The 23,292-nt window shown below is 47.3% G+C and overlaps 1 protein-coding gene across 4 annotated transcripts in view; it reads left to right on the forward strand.

The window, feature by feature from the left end:
- The window catches only part of MAPRE2 (microtubule associated protein RP/EB family member 2), a 162,793-nt gene extending 139,705 nt beyond the window's left edge, over positions 1-23,088 (forward strand). For all 4 annotated transcript variants that reach the window (XM_036874782.1, XM_036874781.1, XM_036874780.1 and 1 more), the window contains 3 exons: positions 8,992-9,131; positions 13,538-13,696; positions 21,621-23,088. In XM_036874782.1, coding sequence (XP_036730677.1) covers positions 8,992-9,131; positions 13,538-13,696; positions 21,621-21,695 — 374 coding nt within the window. In that variant the 3' untranslated portion in view covers positions 21,696-23,088. The remainder of the gene's footprint in view (positions 1-8,991; positions 9,132-13,537; positions 13,697-21,620) is intronic.
- Positions 23,089-23,292: the final 204 nt, after the last annotated feature.

Below are 23,292 nucleotides of genomic sequence, written 5' to 3' on the forward strand. Positions count from 1 at the left end.
CTCTGCCTGGAATATTCTGCTCCTGGCTGTCCGGAAGGCCAGCTTCACCTCTCTCAGGTCTTTGCTCAGATCTCACTTTCCCAATGAGGCCTTTGAAGAAGTCAGGGTGACTCCTGCAAATGGCATGTCCCTTGCAGGGATCCTGGAAGTTGCAACTATGGAGCTGTTACAACACACGTCGTCTTCTGTGAGGAGGGAGGCTGTGAGCTGGGGTGAGCCCCACGCGCGCCCCGTGTGGATCTCGCCTCCTTGCATCCCTGCTGGGCTGCTGCACGACTGTCACCAAGGGGACTTGGGCTTTTTGCCCCTTGTCCTGGGTGGACTCAGAAGGGTCTGCGTGGACCCTTCTGAGTGAGGGGTTGAGACTGGAGGGGATCACGATGGGTGCTCAGGCCTTCCCTGAAGCTCCTGTTTAAAACTGCCACTCACCCAACCCTACCCGGCACTCCTTACCCCTTCCCTGCTCTGCCTCTCTCTCCATGGCATTTACTTTCTAGTTTATTATGTCACTTATTAATTTATTATTGTTATTGTTTATTATCTAATTCCCCTGTTAGAATGTAAATTCCACAAGGACCAGCATCTTTTGTTTCATTCAGTGTTCTATCCCAAGTGCCTGTAGGTTGCCAGGTACACAGTAGGGGTGCAGTAGATACTTGCGGCAGGAATGAGTGAATTGGGGAAATTTCAGAAGGCGCACAGAGACTTGGGTTACCATCCACCAATTCTCAAGACAGAGAGTGCGGAATGGGGGAACCGATGCCTGGGAGCCCACTGGTGGGTTCTGGGTGAACCAGTTTTTATAAAGATTTTCTTTAAATAAAATGAGTCTCATTTCCTTATTATTTCAGCAGTTTAGTTTTTATTTTGCTAGTGTCTAGAAATGGGAAACCCGTGTGCTTTCTCGTCATCAGTTGAATCAGGCCTCGTTTGCTGAGTAATAATGATCCGGTACACTTACTGTGTGCCAGGCTCTTGTGTAGGAACTTTCCACGTATTAACTCAGGTACTCTTCCCAGCTCTGGGAAGGAGGCACTGCTACTGACTCTGTAGAACATAAAGAAATCCAGGTGGCGGCAAAAGTCACGCCACTGAGCAAGCAGCAGAGCCAGGATTACTACAAAAGCTTCAGGCTGCAGGGCACCCCCGCTCTTAACCACTGCCTCCCTCGGGGAAGACGAAGGACACCCAGTATCGTACCAGGTCTTCATTCCTACAGGATTGATGTGGTTCAGGCTCGGCTGTGTGGAGCCCCTCCCCAAGCTGCTCAGAAGTGGAGCTGCCCACTTTTATAAGCTGACACCAAAGTGGCAAAAAGGAAGAGCCCAATTTTGCCTGTGGCTGCTCTGGTGGGACAGAAGCCGTAAGGGCTCTGAACTACTAATTTGAGAGTAAAATAGCCACCCTCTTAATGATCTCATGAATCAGGGCATCCCAGAAGCCCTGTTAAAGTTCCATTTGGACAGAACGCTGGCCTCTGAGGTGGGTTTTTTTTTTTTGGTTTTTTTTTTTTTTGCTCTCAGGGCAGAGCAGACTACAGAATCTACAAAGTGAAGGTATGGAGGCATTTTCGAAGGAAAGTGTGAGATCTTGAATTTGCGATGGTCAGGGTTGTGTGGGAGCTGTTAGTCATTCCGCAGTGTGACAGCTCTGGTGTCAGTTTAGTCACTTAGGAAACCCTCTTCCTGTGGGAATTGTCTCTTCTCATCAGTCCAACCCCATACCCTCTCCCCCAGCAGTGGCCTAATTTACTTATTTATTTTAACCTGGTTCATTATCTCAGTTAAACAATAAAACCTGTTTGCCAAGGTAAAGGGGATAAGGAAATGATGTCAGGTCCATCCACAAATGATTAATCAATGTAGGTACAAGGTATCTTCTGTCATGTTTCAGTTGTTCTGTGGAGTTTAGGTTTGCTTTTATTGATATATAATTGACATATAACCTTATATTAGTTTCACAGTTTGCAAGGCAGAAATAGAGACACAGATGTAGAGAACAAACGTATGGACACCAAGGGGGGAAAGCAGGGTAGGGGGTGGTGGTGGGATGAATTGGGAGATTGGGATTGCCGTATATACACTAATATGTATAAAGTAGACAACTAATAAGAACCTGCTGTATAAAAAATAATTTAATTTAATTTAAAAAGCAGAAAAAATTTATTAGTTTCAGGTGTACAACGATTCAATATTTATATATATTGCAAAATGATCATCACAACAAATGTAGTTAACAACCATCACTACACAGAGTTACAAGTTATTTTCTTCTTGTGATGAGAACTTTTAAGCTCTATTCTCTTAGCAACTTTCAAATATGCAATACAGTCTTATTAACTATATTATTACTATAACTGTGTAATGCCATGCTGTACATTACATCCCAGGACTTATTTATTTTATAACTGGAAGCTTTACCTTTTGATCCCCTTCACCCATTTCATCCCTTCCACTCCCCGCCATGGGCTTGTTAATTCAGTGGCGGGGGGCTGGGGGGATGCCCTCAAAGTAGGGAAGAAGCTGCGGACGACCAGAAGCGTGGTTGCTTCCTGAGTGTGTGTGTTCTTAATGTCTCTGTGGTTCTTGTCAACAGTATTAATGTCATATTTTTAGCTCCTCTGTTTATGATTTTGGCAGAAAGAATACGGCAGATTATGTGAGAAGAATTTCTAAATTCCATCAGAGCCCTGGCTGCGAAAGATAAAGCCAAGTATAAAAAAGGATAAAGTGCTTTTATTTGCTTCATCGTTATGAATTCATTGGGCCTCATAGGCCCAAAATGTTGGCACATTTTCCATAAACATTAAGCAAGCTACTAATTATTGACATTAGACACAGCAGTGCTCTGGCTTCACGAAGGCAGTGAATCAGGCCACTCTTTGTATTTTACAACTATGGTTTAAAATGTTTTAGCATCATATTTATACCCCAACTCCTGAAGGCATTAAGACAACTGCTCGAAGACTAGCATTGTAAATCATGTCCATATCCAGTGGGTAAAGTCAGAGAACTATAGGGACTTGTACAGAATTTATGTCTACTTTCCTCCGCTTCTGAAACTCCTTTTTTATTTTGAAGGGGAAATTAGGGGAGAGAGAGAAAAGCTTGAGGGAAAAATGATTCTTGTGAAACAGGACTACCACTAATTATATTTTCAGGACATCATCAAATGCAGCTTGACAAAAAAATTGAAATGTTTGATAGCTGCAAGAAAAAAAAATCTATTATCTGTATTATTGCCAACGTAGCTGTACTCCCTTTAAAAGCTATTATGTAAATGTTTTTCGTGTAAGCATCATTGAGCAGAGAGGCATGGGAAGGCCCAGGAGTGAAATCACCAGTGGACTTGGAGGCATTTAGGGAAGCATGAAGGCAGCTTTTGAGGATTAAAGCCAGGATTAGACGCTATAGAGGACATTATTGGGTCACTTCACAAAAATGGAATATGAATGTTAGTTTACATAAAAGTATTATATCAGTGTTAAATTTACTGACATTGATAACAGTACAGCTTTCTGATAACATCTTTATTATAGCAGCCCGGGTAAGTGAAAAAAGAATATCTGTCACCCCAGAAGCTGGGTACTCCTTAGGGTATGGTGTTTTGAAAGAAGGCAGCAAGCCTTGTAAAACAAATAAACAAAAACCTAGTTTTTAACTGACTAATGAGTGTGATATAATATAGGATATTGTCTATCATTATTTATTCTAAAAAGTTAAACCATGAAATCATTAAACACAATGAACAAAAGGTTGCATTTTCATCTTTATAAATTTTAGTATTTTAGCCTTAATCACGTGATAGCCCTGAGTGGTCAATTACATCCATATCAAATTGCAGCCTGTGAGGATTTAAAGAGCTCAGTTTACATTCTTTTGAAAATGAGCTTTGTGTGGTTTTTAAAAACCTTTAACCTCTGAAGATACTAAGATCTCCCTATGTCTTTCCTGGTCTTTCATTTCTTTGCATTTATTCGTTAGAAGGTAGAAATGTACAGTTAACTTGGTGCTGACCTCTTGTATTCTCATTCATCAGACATGCATTTTCCTCGATTATCAGTTTCTTTCCAAACAACTTAATCAGAATTTCAAAACCCCTCTCATTTTAAATTTCAAATTCTAATTACTTAATTGATCTATTAAATTTTTCAAATTTGTTTTCCCTTCTTTGTCCATACTCTGGGGGCAGACGCTTTTCTTCTGTCCCCCGTGTAGGGAGCATAGCGGGTAGAGCGTAGACCAAACCCCCTCTTCTCCACTGTCCCCTCCCTGCCCTGCAGCAGGGTGATGCCAGGTCTGACTCTCATTGCCTTCATCTTTCTCATCTCAGAGACCCACAGCCTGCATGCACGTGTGCCAGTTTGAAGGACCTGGGGCTCTGCACCCCAACTGACCTTTACAGGATCCGTGAAGCACAGATGCCACTTTAATGCCGAGACCCTGTGAACCACAGTAAAGTTGGACTCTGTCGGTAGCAAGGGATGTGTTTCTTCAGGAAAAAGCTGGAACTGGGACAGCGTCAGTAACTGCAGCAGCTCTGGCCTCTCTGCCATGAGCCACCCGGCATCTCCCGTGACCCCATTTCCCTCCCAGCCAGCTTCCTCTGCGTATTTTTAGGCTTTCTTTCCCTGATAACTTGGTCTTACATGGGGCCTTGGCTTGCCATGATCTCTTCTACTTTAACTTCATATCAAACATTTCAGGTTTTTCCAAGCTGCATTTGATGATGTCCTGATAATATAATTAGGGATAACCTTGTTTTACAAGCAATCAACTTCTATTCCTTCCATGCTTTTCTTTGAAAATTTACATGAGACTGGGTGAGGCAGAGTATAAGAACATGAGTGTGTCTGGTGGACCTCGCTCAGCTCCTGCAACCAGCCACGTCATAGTTGCTGACCTGCTTAGGGAGGCCTGCCCAGGCTGGGTGGGTGGGTCACTTGCTCTCTAGGGAAGCCCCTTCCCCAGAGCTGTTCTCTTCAGAAGAGGCGTGGACGGAAACGTTGCAGAGACTTGGATAGGACAGCCCAGCACAAACCATCTTGCCTCTCCCTGCTCAGAGTTAACCGTTTACTGACTGAATTTACCCACACGAACTACTGTCTTGACTCCATCTATAAAGGGCCTAAGTAATAATGGAAGGTGAACTTGAAACCAAGTAAGAGATCTCTTTCTGGGAGGCTGGTGGGTTTTGTTTGGTTTCCTTCAGGTGCTGCTGGCTCCTGCTGTCAGTGACTCTGAGGTTGGCATCAGCTCCTCGAGCTTCCCCTGCGATCTTTACCCTGGAGAGATGCCTGTCCTAGGCGTTCTTTCATGAGTTATAAAAACTTACTATTGAGTGTCTCCTCTGGATCAGGCATTGTGATTGGCCTTGGGAACATAAAACAGTAAACTAAACAGACGCAACTCCTACCTCGTGGAGATTAAGTCTAATGGGAGAAGTAGGCATTAAATAAGTCACTGTAGCATTACAGTTGATGGGTGTTGTGTGAAGGGTGTTTGAGCAACCACATTTAAGCTGAGACTCGAAGGCTGTTAGACATAGTCACTCAAAGGAGGGGAGGAAGAATTTCAGGCAGAGGGAACACAGCCCGATCACAATCCGTGGTCATGTCTAGAACATTGCCTTGTTCCTGAGAATGCTGAGTGTGGCCGTGCCTGGGCTTTTTTTTTTTTTTTTTTTTAATAAATTTATTTATTTATTATTTATATTAGGCTGTGTTGGGTCTTCGTTTCTGTGCGAGGGCTTTCTCTAGTTGCGGCAAGCGGGGGCCACTCTTCATCGAGGTGCGCGGACCTTTCACTGTCGTGACCTCTTGTTGCGGGGCACAGGCTCCAGACGCGCAGGCTCAGTAGCTGTGGCTCACGGGCCTAGTTGCTCCGCGGCATGTGGGATCTTCCCAGACCAGGGCTCGAACCCGTGTCCCCTGCATTGGCAGGCAGATTCTTAACCACTGCGCCACCAGGGAAGCCCTTTTTTTTTTAAATATACATTCATTTGCTTTATTTTTTAGATTCCACATGTAAGTGATAACATAGAGTATTTGTCTTTCTGTCTGTGGGCATTCTTAAATGACCCACTCCCACGAGGTCATGAGCTCCTGTAGAGCAGGGACTTCCAGTACAGGCCTCCTGGTAGGCACTTAATAAATATGTATTTAGTAAATAAGAGGGGTTGGTCATAGACAGTCTTTGAGCCACTTTCTGTTAGGCTTTTTTTTTGTATTAAAATATGACATATTGCTCATGAAAAGGTCTGAAGTAACTTGATTTTTCAAAGGCTGCTTCCCCAGCGAGGCTGGCTGGTGGCCACCCTTGGAGAAGGCTGTTTGTCAGGTCAGCACGTCCTCGCCCTGCCTTTCCTGCTGTTTTCCACGCTGTGTTCCTTACCCTGTTGGCGTAGCCTGGAGTTAGAGAAGCTGGCCAATGGGACACGGAAGCCATGTCCAGGAGTGTGTTTTCTGGGCTTCTACAGAGATGAAGCCTCCTCACAGCTGTTGAGCAAAGCAAAGCATCCGCTCTCTAGACAACTTGGGAAGTTCTGCATGGGTGAGGTTTCCAGGTCACTGAAGGTTTGAATACTCAAACTTTTTAAGTCATTCCCAATTTAAGCATTCTCAGTTTTACATATATTAGGCATTTCCCTGTATTTTTAGAAGAATTCTTTTTTTCTTTATAACAGGCATGTATTTTAAACGGTATGTTACTGTCAGTGCTTCTATTTTTTTTTTTTAATTTTTTAAATTTATTTATTTATTTATGGCTGTGTTGGGTCTTCGTTTCTGTGCGAGGGCTTTCTCTAGTTGCGGCGAGCGGGGGCCACCCTTCATCGCGGTGCGCGGACCTGTCACTATCGCGGCCTCTCTTGTTGCGGAGCACAGGCTCCAGACGCGCAGGCCCAGTAGTTGTGGCACACGGGCTTAGTTGCTCCACGGCATGTGGGATCTTCCCAGACCAGGGCTCGAACCCATGTCCCCTGCATTGGCAGGCAGACTCTCAACCACTGCGCCACCAGGGAAGCCCCTGTCAGTGCTTCTTGAGAGTGTGTATAACTTTGCATCTCTCATGACTCTGAAGACATACAGGTAGGAATTTTATAGTCTTCCTGCTTGCTACTTTGTAATTAGGAGATTGGTTGAAACTTATAACTGCTGTCAGGGTGCTTGCCTTTTTCTAATCTCTTAGTACCAGTAAACTGTAAAATTGGAAACCATATAACCAGGTTTTATTTACTTGTTCGTGTATTTAAACATTTGTTCCTTCACCAAATATATGTTCCGCCAAGTATTGTGCTAAGCACCGAGGTTGCAAAGCTGAGTATGATGAGTTCCTTGCCCTCCGAGAACCAGAGGAGCAGAGTGGAGGGGACTGTGGTGGAGAATTGGGCCAGTGGGAGCACCTACACCAGACTGAGCTGTTCTGAGTAAGCGGGAATGGCTGGGCCCCAGTAATGACCCTGAATTTCTAAACCCATGGAGTGTATAAACTTCACTGCATATATCTTGTGCCATCTGTTTTGGCTGCAGAGGCCACTTCCTGTGTCTGTCAAGTTCTAGATAGTGAGAGCCTGTCATGAGCTGAGCTTCAGGTAGATGAGGTCTTACCTGACATCAATGGTCCTATTTTTTTTTTTTTTGCCAATTTCTATCATTATTAGTGATGCTACTGAATAACTTGGTTAAGGTCCCAATCCTCAGGCTTCCCCGCTGTAAAGGCATATGTTTCACCCTTCATAAGCAACTTATAGGGTAACACCTTGACACGTGTGAACATCCCGTCCTCCAAAAACTTCTCAATGTTTTAGAGTCAGTTGATGAAACTTTCCTGAATCAGTTATGTGTATTGCAAAACTGTGATTTTTCTAGCATTTCTTTAGCATTTACTGGCTGTCAGTGTTCTGTGGAGATCTGTAGATCCTCCCTCTCCCCTACCCTCATTACGGACTAGATTTTTTTTTTTAACATCTTTATTGGAGTATAATTGCTTTATAATGATGTGTTAGTTTCTGCTTTATAACAAAGTGAATCAGTTATACATATACATATGTTCCCATATCTCTTCCCTCTTGCGTCTCCCTTCCTCCCACCCTCCCTATCCCACCCCTCTAAGTGGTCACAAAGCACCAAGCTGATCTCCCTGTGCTATGCGGCTGCTTCCCACTAGCTATCTATTTTACATTTGGTAGTGTATATATGATGGACTAGATTTTTATTTATTCAGTGCATTGTAATACATTACAGCCGTCACTCTTTTTGGTATGCAAATGGTCCAAATCTGGCCAGCTGGGAGCCCCATCGGGCTGGCCCCTGTATCCTTGACATTCATTAATCCTTGAGCACATCCTTGCTTTTTGACATGAGACGTCCCAGGCCCACCTTGTCCTTTCCCCGCCCCACCCCTGGAATCAGCCATATCTCAAGAAGCCCTTTTATTGCAGAATAACATTTAGAAGCCAGGACTTGGGCACCAGGAGTGCCTGTTGCTACAGAGATATCATGGCTCCTAGACTCTTTTAATGGCTAAAACTAGGAAATGCATTAAAAGAGGAAAAAATAGACATGTGCATTGATATTTCTCCTAAAGTGTTACTCTTTTATAAGGTCTGTGTTAGAAATTCAATTATGGTGATGCTCTGAGCTTATCAAAGAACCTTTCCTCTTTAAAAAAAAAAAAAAAAAAACTTAAAATCCCTTTGTATCTGTTGTTCTCATCTCTCCGGAGGGAGAAGGGACAACTGCATTAATCTCATGTCACTTGAGGAAAACAACCAGTGCTCAGAAAGGTTAAGTAAGTTGCCCAGGATGATTCTGTTGTTTTATTGAGTACACTCTTTCTAAGCGTTATCTGTGCTACTTCTGTGCTGGCAAGAGATTGCTGGCAGTGTCTCTTCTGTGTTTTAGTAAATTCCTTTTATATCACACTTTTGCTACATACCTAAAAAGCATTTCTGATGTTGCCAATATTCATAATTTATTCTGGTTCCTTTCAGGTGCGGCTAAATCAAGTCCAGCATCTAAACCAGGATCCACACCTTCTCGTCCCTCATCAGCCAAAAGGGCTTCATCCAGCAGCTCAGCATCCAAATCTGATAAAGATTTAGAAACACAGGTCATACAGCTTAATGAACAGGTAACTTGGCATCCCCAGCTCTGTCTCTGGGAGCAGTGACAGGTGTCAGGAGACGAGATGAGCAAACCCCTATGGGCCTGGGATAGGGGGAGGGAAGCGGCGGGAATCAGTGGCTTCAAGCGAGTAAGAATGAAAGGAACTATTGGGGCATATCATCAGTGGCCCATTGTGAATAAAAGATGTTAAGTCACAAATCTCAAAGCTATACATTGAGACAGAGGGACAGATGACCCGGCTTTAGGTAACTGCAGGCATGCAGGCCAACCTCCCCCTCCCCTACACCTCAGTGCCTGTTAGGAGCTCCAGGCTAGACCATGGCCACTTCTAGCCAGTCTAGATTGTGTTAAAGGCATCAGGGGTTAGTCTCCCTCCTTCCTTCCTTTCTTTCAGCAACTATCTGTTAAGCCTGTTCGATGTGACAGACACTATACCTGATGCTGATAATATAATGGCAGCAAGATAGAGAGCTTCCCTTCCCTCATAGAACTTACAGATAGCAGCCATACACCATTGTCCATTACACAAGCAAAAGCCAAACGCCGAACACTTCCCGCAAGAGTGAAAGTACACAGGAGCACTGAACCCAGGAATAGGGGATCAGAAAGGCCACAGTTAAATAGAACTTTCCTTTCTATCTAATATCCCTAGGATTGCAGTAAATCTAGATCTACTGCCTTCGAAATTTTCAATATAAAAGCTTAGGTACGCTTTCTAACTAACAATAGCTAATTTTGCCCAAGAGTCTACAAAGTTTAAAAGTAATAAAACAGTTGGTAGCATAGGGCCCAGCGCAGAAACCACCCACCCTCGCCCTGAGTTAGGAGGAGAGTCTTTTATCCTGGCCACTCCCACCCCTGGGAGAAGAGCCTTTATCCCAGGTGCCCAGGCTGTTCCCAGCCACTCACTGGGCATGGGCAGATCTCGGTGATTAATCTGATTCTTGATGAGCCAGCAAGAGTCTGGAAACAGTTTGTGAGATAGTTGTATATTTGCAAACAAGAATCTAGTTAAAAAGCAAGCAGTTGCTTAACTAGGGTGTTTCTTTACAATTCTGAACACTTTAATGAAAAAGGTAAAACCTTAAGTCATCCGGTGCGTAGGACTTTGATTTAGACACTGTGGAATGTTCTAATTACCTGCTGATTCTCAGTTTGAACCCTTATACATTTTCCAGCAATGAGTTCTTCTAGAATAAAAGGCAGTTAGGACAGCCCTAATTAGCGTTGGGCCACATGCCTGAGGCTCTAAGCAAAGTAGACCTGAAGAGAGTCGGGTGTGGGTCTGTAATACTTTAGATTTATAACCCTTTTCTCCTTAGGAACTCAAATTCTTTTGATATCTTTTGATATCTTTATTCTCTCATGTTTCTTCATCTACCCCTACCACACCCAGTTTCCCAAATCGCCAACCCAAAGTAGAAACACACTGGAACCTCGAGATCCTGCCTGCCCGTCTCTCGCTTATGGCCTTCTCCAACCAGCCCCACTTTCTCTCCTTGGGGCTGGCTCTGGGCTCCCTGTAGCTCTCCAATCACACACAGAGCCCCAAGGGCCCCAGCCCTCTACGATGCTTCAGCTAAACTGTTGTCCCATCCAAAATGCCACTCTAGAGAAGACACAGAGAAGCACATTCCAGTGGCCTTCCTCCTCCTGGTTGTAATTCCTTCATTACTTCCGAAGGCCTCACTCCCAGGCTGTCCCCCCATGCATTCACATGAAGGAGGAGTGTCCCCGTACCTCCCTCTGTCCCCCAGAGGGAAGGTCGGACACATCCTACATCGTGAGCCTTCACTCACCAGCTGTTTACTGAGCGCCTCCTTCAGCTGTATTTCCAAGGCTATGTTAGCGCTCCCTCCATTTTCCGTCCCCGAAGCCTACAGGGTGCTCCCCGAAGCCTACAGGGTGCTCCCCGAAGCCTACAGGGTGCTCCCCGAAGCCGGTGGGGAGCCACACAGGCATCACTGTGTTGGAACTGAGGACACGAAGACGAGGAAGGGCCAAGTAAAAATGCCCGGACCGAAGAGTGAATTACAGTGGTAATAGACAAAGTGACCAGTGCCGTAAACTTCAGGAATTCTCATTCACTTGGCCTCATGCCTTGATTTGGGCAGTCTCCCATGACATGCTATGAAAGCACCACTGTGCTAGAGAATTTCAGTGACAGAAATGAACCAAAAGACACAGGGGAGGAAAAGACATGACTAAAATAATCAGGGGCTGTTTCTGGAGAGTAGGTGAGCAAACAGGCAGTGGGATGGGGTCCCTGCTTGTGCTCAGGGACCATGGGGGCTGAAGAGTGGGGCCTGGTTAGCCCGCACAGACACTGTCTGTGGCTCGGACTGGAAGGCTGGGCGGATCTACAGTGTGGGGACACCTGAGCGGTGGAGAATTGGGAGAAGAGAACTTCCCCTTGACTTTTCTCAGGGGTCCATCCCCAGCCTCCCCTCCATTCTTTAGGCTCCTGCTCTGACACGTGAGGGAGCAAGGAGGCGTCGGAGTGGGACTGTGAAAATGGCATCCCATTTGCCAACTGATCTTTCATCAAGTAATTTAGCTCCTGTTGGTTTTTACCAGGGAAAGTTTAGAGCTGGGCACCTGTTAACCTCATGCATCTGGAATAGCAGCACAGGCCAACCTGGGCTGGGTGTTTCTACAGAGCCTCAGCTCTTGGTTCACTGTACAGACCACAGCACTTGAGAGGCTGACAAGCCTGGTTTCCGTGGGTCAGAGGCATCCAGAGACCCTTCTTGCCCGATACAGGGAAGGGGAGCTGGCAGACAGAAGAAACCTAAACTACCACAGATTCGCTGGTGGCACCAGTGCAGGCTTGAGATGGATCTGTGGTCGAGTCTGGGTGGGGTGGGGGGAGGTTCTAGAATAAACAGAGTTTTCTTTCTTCTGGAATTCAGGCAACTGGGTTGCCTTCAGTTTTTACAAATGTCCAAGCCATAGAATTATCAGAAATAAGAGTTGAAAGTTAGTGACTGAGGGAATTCCCTGGCAGTCCAGTGGTTAAAGATTCCATGCTTCCACTGCAGGGGGGCACAGGTTCAATCCCTCGTCAGGGAACTAAGATCCTGCAAGCCGCAAGGCGTGGCCAAAAAAAAAAAAAAAGTTAGCGACTGATCCTCCTTTGCTTTGTAACCAGCTACATGAGGGCATCAGTGAGGTTAACTCTGAGGAAGAACCATATCCTTGAGTCTTACTGGATGGATACAAGTTTGCCAGGTGCACAAGGAGATGGACACTGCATGTGCTGAGTATCTGTTTGAATGAATCAGTAACTCCAGACAGATAAATAGCATGTACAAAGGTCCGGAGTTACTAGAAACAGAGAGGTTTTCCACTCCAAATGTAATCGTTGGAAATCTGTGAAGGGGGATTTTTCATATACTGAAAGAGAGATTTCACCTGAGGAGAACCATGAGAGACCTAATTCACCTCCTGAAGATATTCTCTGCATAAATATAAATGCTCAAAGTGTTCAGAAAACTTGAGGGATTCTCCGAGAGCAGGAAGGGGGTGATGGCTTGGGCCTGTGTGGAGCTGCTCAGCCTGCAGCCTGGAATTTGAGACCAGATCTGCCTACACTGCCTGTGGTGTTTCTTCAGCCCAGGTGACGGCTCTGCCAGCCTCAACCCTTGCCCTCTTCCCTTCACCAGCGCCATCTCCATAACCACCGTGAGAAGCTGCAAGGCCCTTGAACCTGCATCAAGGGAGAAAAAAGGGAATGAGGGCTGTTCTGCTGAGGGACTGGAGCTTCCACATCTTCCCGCCTTTCATGTGATGAACTCGAAGCCAGAACTAGAGGAATTAAGACAGATCCGCTCAGCCTGCTTTTAGTCTCGCCCAGTTTTCCTTGTGCAGCCACGCCCCAGTCCCTCAGTAGGAGCATTGGTCTAGTTTGGCTCAGGAACATGTAGGAAGGGCTCCAAAGTCGAGGGCAGCTCTCAAGTGACGTGAAGAAAGGAGGTTCTGCAAAGCACGTCTGAAGGGACCACAGTGCCAGCCCCTCCCTCCCCTCCCCTCCCTCCTCCCGCTCTCGCCTCTCCCCTCCCTGTAGAGGATGAACGAGTTGGGGGAAAGATGTGCCCCAGCCCAGGTCAGTTACCAGGAGAGGAAGGCTGACTCGGAGCCCGGGTGGAACTGTCTCGGGCAGAAGGATCCCCGGGCCTCTGGGTATAAATGGTCGGTTGACAGGAGTGACAAGTGTGCTGTTGAAGCTGGGCATTCGGGCCCAGGCTCAAGCTCCGGCAGCAGCCCCTCATCTCTCCCCGGACCTGCACGTCGGTTATTTTTGCACATCTGTCTTTTCACGTTTCGCATCTTTATACGCAGGCACAGGTGGTCATTTATTTCTTATGCTGTATTTTGAGGGTTCTCTTTTCCACCTTCCCTCCCTCACAGGTACATTCGTTAAAACTTGCCCTTGAAGGTGTGGAAAAGGAAAGGGATTTCTACTTCGGAAAGTTGAGAGAGATTGAGCTCCTCTGCCAGGAACATGGGCAAGAAAACGATGACCTCGTGCAGCGACTCATGGAAGTCCTCTACGCTTCGGAAGAACACGTGAGTGTGAGCAGAGCCCTGACGCTTGTGTTCCAGAGTGCAGTGATGCCGTGCCTTCAGATACTGCCCTGGGACCTTAGTGAGACTTGCAGCTCAGCCAGCGCATATGATGTTCCCAGAGGAGTAAACACGACCCTCATGATCCATTGACCCATGCTTATGGGACCTGCATTCATCAATCTGGGAAGAGACGCGCGGATGGGTTGCCAGTTGTTGGGGGGAGGGGACAGGGGGACTTCGATTGAGAAAAATAGGCTTACACAGCCAAATCTCAAGTGGTTTTCAGCTCTCTGAGCAAATGAGCAGTAAGAATGTGTGCAAAGATTCTTCTTTCTTCGTGACAGATCAGAATGCGGTTAAAGGAAAAATTAATCTAGATGCTTTTCCCATCCCCAGAAGTCCCACAACTGTTTTTTCCTTCATAGCTAGCTGGTTGTCTTGGTTACACTTTGCCAGTACAGAGCAGCATTGTGTGACAGCCCTTTGTGGAAAAATACTTCTGGAAGGCCTCCTCTGTGGAGGCCCTGCTCACCAGGGTTGCTCCCCACGAGTGGAAGTGCCGAGGGGGGACCCAGGATGTGGCTCCGTCCGCGCATGGAAAGCAGATGTGAGAAGCAGCGGAGGAACATGAGTCTCAGGAAGCGAGGAGGGGAAGGGGCAGGATAAACGGCAGAGCCCAAGGCAGGTCACCCCAAGTCCGCCCAGACAGGCAGGGAGAGGCCCTGGCAGCTGCAGTGGGAGCCCCGTGGAGCTTCACTTTCATGAGGGTGGCGCCGTGAAAGGCAGGAGAGCGTGGGCCGGGGTTGCAGGCGTCCTTCTGCCAGGTTGGGGCTGAGGAAGTGTTTGGGTATGTGTGATTAGGAGGCCTGCAGGTGCCCCGGGGGCTCTGTGGTCGAGTCGTGTGTGTGTTGGTATTTCCACAGAACATAGGAAGCCACCAGCAAGTTTATCTTATTTCAGCCAAATACCAGGCAGATGTTTACTCCATGTAAGATTAAAATCCTAGCTCTGAAATTTTCCTAAACTGTAAGAAACTGTCTGGAGTTTGGGGACTCTCCATCACTTTTTTTGTTTCCCCCAGATAGGTATATATTCTTAAACCTCTTGGTTAGCTCAGACTATAGATCTTGAAGCCCTGGGAATCCGCCTGCTCAGGTCCCAGAGATAGCGACGGCTTTACAAAATATCATTCTCAATATTTTCAGATCTGACGGAAGAAACCAAAGGTTGGTTCGTAGTGTGTGCATCTGCACCACCCAAAGTGGCATTTTCATGACGTTCTGTATGTAGCGAGTGCTTTGTCATCTGTCAAGCGCTAGACGAATTATGGGTATTCTCTTCACAAGCTTGTTTGAGGCTGAATTCGCTGAGGTCTGTGCAGCACCGTGAGCCCGAGTGAACCGTGCCGCTGCCCGTCTGGGACGGTGCCCACTCACGGGAGCAAGGCGGCTTGCGGGATGGAATCTTCCTGCTGATTCTTACCTTCTAGCCTTCTGATTCCAACCTCGAGCCAGATCTTGTCCCAAAGGAGGAGTCCTTGTGAGGGAGCGCCGTCAGGTGAACTCCAAATTAAGGGTTGGCACGGCCACTGAATTCCTAGCTAATGGCAGGTAGGGCTGGCCTTAGGCAAGAGCCCTTGCCTCCTGAGAGTTCAGGGGGTGTCTTCCTGGATGACTACACTCAGCTTCTGTTAGGCCATTTATATCTCCACCACCCCCAGCGCACACACCAGCACCAGCTTACTGCGGCCTGGATTCAGAGAGCCATTCTTGCAGTGTATGGGCAGTTAACGCACACACCCCTCAAAGAGGTAATACTTCAAAGCATCATCAGTCATTAAGACTCATGGGTTTAGCAGGTCCTTTCCTCAAACTCTTGGGATGGGAGATGAGGGGGAAGGCCAAGGGCTTTACATGTATCAGCTCCTTTAATTCTCTGGAGAATCCTATTAGGTAGATATGGATGTTAGCCCATTTATAGATGAGAGAAACTAAGGCAGCTGAGAGGTTAAATAACGTTCCTGAGTGAATAAGCAGCATAATTTGCATTTGAACTCGAGTCCTGAGTTCGTGCCCTCCCTTCTCCAAGCCTGAGCCACCTTTTAAATGGGGAACATGATAGTAGTAATAGCTAACCTTGAGCATTTAGCATGTGCTAGATATTACGTTTATGTTCTATATATATATTTCTCACCACATCCTTATGTGGTGTACTATTACTTATCTCTGCTTTACAGATAAAATTACTTGCTCAATGACCCATCTTTAATAAGCTCCATCACTACCCAGGTTTCTCTAACTCAGAGCCCAGAATCTTAAGGACTATGTTCCCTGCTTCTCAGTATATTGGGTGCCATGGGGAAGGGGAAAAGTAAAGGTGGTACCTCTTGGGGGAAACTGCAGGACAGACTTTGTCTAATTGACAGTATTGAGTTGCATGTGTTCTGTATGTGAAGAAGGGAGTAGTCAAATTCCTACCTGGATTTTCTCCAAATAATTCCCTTCATCTTGTTTTGTTGTTTTGACACCTTCAAAAGTATTGTCTTGGCATCTTTCTCTGGGCAGTCTGTTTAATTCAGCATCCGCCAAGAACCTCCATTTTCTTCTGGCGGGTAGCGTCACTAAACCCACCTTTGTTGTTCTGACTGGCACTGTGCTGATGTCATCAAATAGAGAGAAACGTGGTAGGGAGAAGAGAGGGACAGTGGCATCACTGTTGAGTGTAAGCTAAGGAGTATCCAAAGTCCAGGAAGAGATTTAGAGGCAGTACCCAGGCTACTGGAAGCTGGAAGAGAAAATAGACTTAACACAAACTTACACGTGTGGGTTACCAGTGCAGAATCTTCAAACGCAGTTGCTGCCGTAATTCTTCTCATTCCAGGACAACTTCTAATGCAACTCTGTGTCTGGACAGCTCCAAAAGAAACACATCAGGCTATGCTGAGTTTTCTATAGAGAATAAGCTGGAATATGCCAAGTGTCCTTGTTTAGAATGTGACAAGACCCATTTTTTTAAACTTCGGTTTCTATAGAGAGAGAAGGCGAAGACTGTCTGTCACGTGCCCGGACACTGCACGGTATTTTCCATGCTGCACACGCGCACACATGACACTTCTTACAGAGGCGGATGGCGAGAGGCTCAGGAGCGGCTGGCCTGCTCTGCTCTCTGCTTCCCTTCCTGGAGGTTCATGGAACCGTCCTAGACACCTTAGAGCCGCAAGCGTTTGCCTCCCTCCCTGAGCGTAGCGAGTCCTGATTCTGTGGTAGCCTCCCAGCTTATCCAGGTTCTACCATTGAGGCAGTGAGCCTTTAAAAAGCTTCCACCCTTGCCTAGGAAAGGCATCACTTGGGAGAAAATGTGCTCAGAGGTTGCTGGGCCACTGCACCCACCCCACAAGCTCTCGGAGCCTCCTTTTTCCCTTGCTGTGCTTGATCCTGGCACTGTGTCCTGTTTTCAGGCCATTCACACACTTCAGTGCTAGGTGGACGTGCAGCCATGGGGGGCATGATGTCTGGGAAAAAATGCCAGTACTTTATTCATGATGCCGCTGGTCGGACTTCTGTGCACATCTGAGAGGCAGAGATTTCTGGTTGCCTCCCTCCTGGAGATGAGAGGGGTGCTGAGGAGTCGGAGGCTGCAGTGAGTGCCTGCTTTCAGTTCACCACAGATGGACCCGACATTGACACTTCAGGTGGAGGCATTCGCTGGAGAGGCCTCCTCCTTCAGTCTTTATTTAGTGATGTCTGGTCTTTGATTCTCGTGATCAAGCAATCCTAGGATAACATGTTTGGAAGATGTAGAAATCCAGATGAGAGTTTTGAGTGTGGAAGTAAACAGAGGCAGTTCAGTTTGCAGTCACAGAAACCTAATGGAAGTTTCCAGAGCAGATGGCCGGCTGGCTGTCCAGTGCCTCTCATTATGATTCTCATTATCTTTACTACCTAACTAGGGGCCACAGGTGTCTGGGCTTACGTCGTTGGTTAGCTGCTGCCCTGTGGGTCTGTCGGCTGAGGGTCACCTGCTAATACAGAGACACTTGTTTCCTGAGGTCCTGTCACGGAAGCCACTGTCGAATGACCTAAAGATACTCCCCTGCTCAGCCCACATCTTTTGAATTCAGCCTGCACTTCTGTCACTGGACGCAGCATTGGGTTTATAGAAAACAGACACAGCCCCTGCCTTAGAAGAGCTCACAGCGCCGTTGAGAGAGACAGACAGTGATACCACGAACTGGAATTTGTCAGGTTGTGATAAGTGCAGTAATAGAGACACAAATAAACTGGTGTGGGGAGCACATAAAGACAGCCTGGAGGGACAGGCAAGGACTTCACAGAGAAGATGACATTTGTGTTGGACGTGGAAAGATGATTAGGAATGTCAGCAGTTACGGAGTTAAGACGGGGGAGTATTTTTTCAGCAGAGGAAACGGCAGGAACAAAGCAGAGAGGAAAGAACAGCCGGACGCGCTGGTGTGAGTGGTGGCAGGTGAACCTGTTGTGCGCCGCCTCCTACATCTGGGAAGGTGGGAGCCGTGCCCCCTCGCCCCGCAGCCCAGCTTCTTGACGGCCCTCCCCCTCCTCCCCGCCTTTGTCCCCGCTGTCCTCCCACAGTAGCCGAGAGCATTCTTCAGTACTGTCTTCCTGCTTTGCTTCTCCTTCTAATGATTATTATAAGAATAAGGAACTCCAAAGCGTCACTCACAGCTGTGAGTGGCTTGATATGCAATTAGATTTAATTAAGTAGGTGGCGCCCCAGTGCTTTAGTCGCATGTTTGGCCTAGGTTTCGCCTGGCCTCCTCCTCACCTGTGCGTTTAAGTTCTTCAGTCTTGCGTGGGGCATAAGAGAAAGATCATTTTAGTGTGTGAGAGCCTCCCCAGCACTGTGGGCTGGGAGGCCCCAGTGGTGATGTGCAACAGCTGCCTCAGAGTTACAGGTGCGTCCTGCCAGACTTTCAGAGCACCTTAATTTGAACCCCAAGCATTAGCAATCCATTGGTAACCCAGGACGTTTGTTCTTTATAGCCGCGGTACCCAATAAGAGTGCTCTGGGGTCCGCAGTTTCTGCAGATGAGATGCATGCCCTCACAGTGGTGCGCCGTGCATGAGGGAGCTGCCCTTGGCCAGCTGGAGACAAGGGCACCGCACCCACCCCCTGGCTCATCAAGTATGGAAAGGAGGCCCGAGGGGGAGCCTTATCTAGTGGGTTTCTTGTCCCGCAGCTGGTTTGACAGGCCCACGGTTACTTGAATCCAAATCTTCCGACTTTCAGTCCTGAATTAAATCCATTATCCCACAGTTAACTCGCAGTCCATGATGTGAAGCAAATAAGATTTTCTCTAAAATGTCAAACAGATGCTCATTTCTGAGATCTTCCCATCAGCAGCCTGACACTCACAAAAACAATTATGTAAGAAAAGTGCACTCCAGACCAGCTGAAGTCTGGGCAGTATGATATGGAAGGCACCCCACTGGCATTAAAAAGTTAGGATGACGAATACAACAACATCTCTACCCCTTAAGGGACTCGGAGGCTCAGAGCCTGGCTGAAGAGGCAGCCGTGGAGCCAGCCAGTGGGGACACACGAGCACGCGCCCATACACACACAGGGCTGCAGCGTGCGACCTGATGGAAGCATGAATCAAGGATGTAAGGCTCAGAGGAGTGATCCGTTCTGGGGTGAAGGCAGTGAGAAGGGCGTGGGGAGGAGCGTGCGGCAGAGCAGACACCCCGGAGTTCCTGGCCCACCGTTCCTAGTCAGTTCCCATGAGCGTGAGTTTCCTTCTTTGCCCCTGGACTAGAGGCAGGCCGGTGGCTCTTCCTCGCTTGTTCTGTCCCAGCAAGAGGTGCTCTCCTGCTCCTGGGAGGGCACCTCTGTCCCTGAGGCACTAACTGCGCCGAGAGGACCACCCTCACGTGTGCCGAGCGGTGGGCAAAGAGGCTTGTGGAGGACGCTGCGGGGCCGGCCCGGGGACGAGCTGGCAGAGCCTGGAGCAAAGGGGGGCTTGGGGCTCTGAGGTCAAAGGACATCGTGGTTAAGGAGTTAAGGAGCGAGGTGTCCCAAAGGACAGCAGGATGTGGGCAGAGAGAGTAGGATTTGGGCCTTCACATTTCAGAGGTGGAGCAGTTTTAGGTATGATGACGGGGTGTGGTCATGGGGCGAGCTGATATTTATTAAATTAAATAATATGCTTCTTGACACCAAGCCAGTAAGGGACGGTGCTAGATTTGAGCCCAAGTCTTCAATACGATGTCATTTTCTACTCTTGTCATAGAAAAGACTATCTTTTAAAAAATTATTTTTACTTCTAGAACATATTCCAATGAGTTACCAAGAAAAAAGAATTACAGCTCACACTTATGTGCCAAACACTGTTCTAGGCACTTCACCTATTTTAACTCAGAGTTCTCTGTTGAATTCAGTGGCTCCATTGATTCATTGATCAATGACACTCATTGAAAACTGTTAAATGGGCACTTTTGTCCTATCCCCCACTTGTACAGATGAGAAAACCGAGGCACAGAACAGTTAAGTCACCCAGCTTGTAAATAATGGATCTGGGAGATGAACTCCAGGTCCATGCTTATAACCTTGACATTATGCTGCCTCTCAGAAGATAAGTGGCACGTGACCTTGGCTGATAGTCTGGGTCATCTGTTCTTGCACCCTCTCTGATGTCTTCCTCCTAACACACATGCATTGAGTTGTACAGTAAGCAAGGTCTGACACAGATGCATGAGGCCCTATCCCGACTTCAGTAACCTCAGGATCCAATGGATGAGGCCACAAGGTTCAAGACAAACAAGATTACAAGCCAAAAGTTTTAAGGCCAAGGAAGAAGCAAAATGCTGCAGGAGGAGGGAGAGAATCCTGGCTCAGGGATCTGGAGAAATGATCCTGCTGTATTTGAGTTGGATCTTGACGGGTGTGTCCTTGGCTAAAGGGAATACGGGCCAGACAGGAAGAGGGTGTGCAAAGTGCAAGCAAACACAAGCACGTCTGTACATCCCAGCGTACGCTCCCGACTGCATCGCAAAAGCATTGTGCATTCTGGAGGGAGCAGTCGGCCCTATTGATTAGCTACACTCCCTCTGCTTGGGTAGTAAAGAGCTAATTATTCTTTGTGAGATTAAAAAAAAAAAAAAAGAATTGGCGGATATAGCTGACCAGGGTTGACGTTCCCTGGAGTTAGTGTTCGTGATGTGCTTCCCTGGGTTATACGCAAGTGAGTAAATAGGTCATTTGAAGCCAAGTAGAGGAACACCTCAACCATCAGAAAGTAAGCAAAAAAAGTCCTCACGTACCCAGAATAGATGTCCCGAAGTCCCCGAGCACAAGCTCCTGAGCCCCCCTGTTGGAGACGCCGTCTGGCTGGGGGCAACCCAGAACCGTAGTTATTGTTCTTTCCTTACCTAACCGCTCTCACGAGCTGCTTCTCTGCATCAGATGAGTGACAGATTATAACAAGGAGTCTGCTTCAAGCAGACATGCTACCAGGTGAGGAGGAGGACAGCAGGGCAGGAAACAGGAAGCCATTGGACACGCTGCAGGGGCCTGGGGCCCTGTGCTGTGTCGCAGCAGGCTCACTCGTGGTTGTCGTGACGCTCGTGAGTCCTTGCCTCTGGTTTACTGTCGTACAGAGGGTGGGAAAGTATGTCGTATGTTCTGTGACGACGTCCTTCCAAAATGGTCGGAAGGAAAATGTGGTGCCTAAAGCCTGCTGGCCGCGCTCCAGAATGGGCCGCTCCTTGATGGGGCGGGAAGGTGAAGGCACCCCTGTGTGCGCCTTGGCTCCTGGGAGCGGGGAGGAACTTGCGTGGCAAAAGCTGTGGCGATGCCGTGCTGTGCAGCGATGGTGGGGCTGGGGACGCCGCAGGGCTGCCGGCGGTGAACCGCTTCGGCTGAAACCTCTCCCCCTGCCCCACAGGAGGGCCACCCGGAGGAGCCGGAAGCAGAGGAGCAAGTCCACGAACAGCAGCCCCAGCAGCAGGAAGAGTACTGAACCGTCTCAGCAGCTCTCCACACTTCCGTTTTGGTGGGAACTTTTCTTCTGGAGAATTGGAACACATGTGGCCTCAAGCTCATCAGAAACCAGTTGTTCCCAGCCTGCTGTTCCATCACTGCGCCGGCACCCATGCCAGCCACCGCGCTCGGTTCCCATTTCCTTCGCCAAGACACACTAGCTGCGGCCGTGGGCAGCCTCCCCAAGACATCACGGGGTCACATACCTTCAACTTCACCACTTGGCTGCTTGAGATCGGTTCTGCTCTTTGCATTTCTTTCCAGAACAACTGTCCCCACCCCCACCCCACCCCCTTTTTATCCTGGTGTGAAACAATGGTAATTTGATATATGGTATTTATATTGGCATTTCTCAACCCAGTGTCACTAGATGTCACACACATTTGTGGTGCTTTGATGTTTGCAAGTCTAACCTCTGAACATAAATTTGGTCGAATAATAAATCGGAACAAAGGGAAAGAGCTACTTGATATGAAAGCCATATGACAGTGACTTATTTCACGGGGAAAAACACCGAGTCAGTTTCTCCCTCTACTCACAAACGAAAGGGAAAAAAAAAAAAAGAATCAAAACTAGGACTTCAGGGCCCAGCAGTGTTCAGACATCAGCATGTTAGACAACCACACAGTATGCTGTTAGTTTTGAAAGACATTCACTCAAGGAAAACACCATCTCGACTTGGCCCTCTAACTGCTTGCCCTTTCCCTCGCCTCCCCCGACCCAGATTCTCATGCTGTTTTCTTTCTCAGGGTCCTCTTTGGTGGGGAGCCACTCTCCCCAAAAGCTGTCATCAGTTGTCTGCAGTCAGAGGGGGTCTGCATGGGCACAGGTCCTCCTGCCTCCTCGTGTGGGTTTCAGCCCAAATCCTCTCATCCACACTAGGGGATTCCTACTAAAGAAGGACTTCAGGGTGTGCAGCCCCGGGCGGCAGGGTCCTGCTTCATGCTGCACACTTGCTGGAAGGCTGGGAGTGAAGACTTTATGAATAGGAGTGTAAGCCCAAGGGAGAATCCTGGTTCTGAAGTCTGGTGTTGACACTGGAATGACGGCACAGGAAAATCTGACTCCCAATGCCTTCTGGAATAAAGAATTCCCCCTCTTCGATACTATGGCCCTCCTTGTCATTGACCTTCGCTAAATTGTGGCAATTCATAAACAGAGGAAACATTAATGAATTAAAAGCATTCCTTATTTTTTTTAACTAATATTTGCACATTTTCTTAGTATCTTTCCAAATCTTTGCCTCTTCCCCACCCCACCCTTTGACAGATGGTTTCCCTTCCTGGATCATTCATTTCACTCGGTTTCTAACTTTAGATTTTCTTTCACTTGTTATTTGACTTAGCAGGTGCAACAAAAACAGCAAACAAGTGTGCCCACCCCACTTTCCTCTTAATTGAAAAGCTTAAAATAAATTTCTGAATTATGTATCATAAAGCTTTGACATTTCTTTATTAACTGATGAAATACTAATTCTAAATTCTAGCATTGAAGCTTTCCACCAAAAGAAGTCTTCTCAAAATAAATCTTTTGTGGCAGAGTGGTATTTATTGAGTAACCTGTGAAAAAGATTGCTT

Source organism: Balaenoptera musculus, chromosome 14, assembly GCF_009873245.2.
Source record: "Balaenoptera musculus isolate JJ_BM4_2016_0621 chromosome 14, mBalMus1.pri.v3, whole genome shotgun sequence".
NCBI lineage: Eukaryota > Metazoa > Chordata > Mammalia > Artiodactyla > Balaenopteridae > Balaenoptera > Balaenoptera musculus.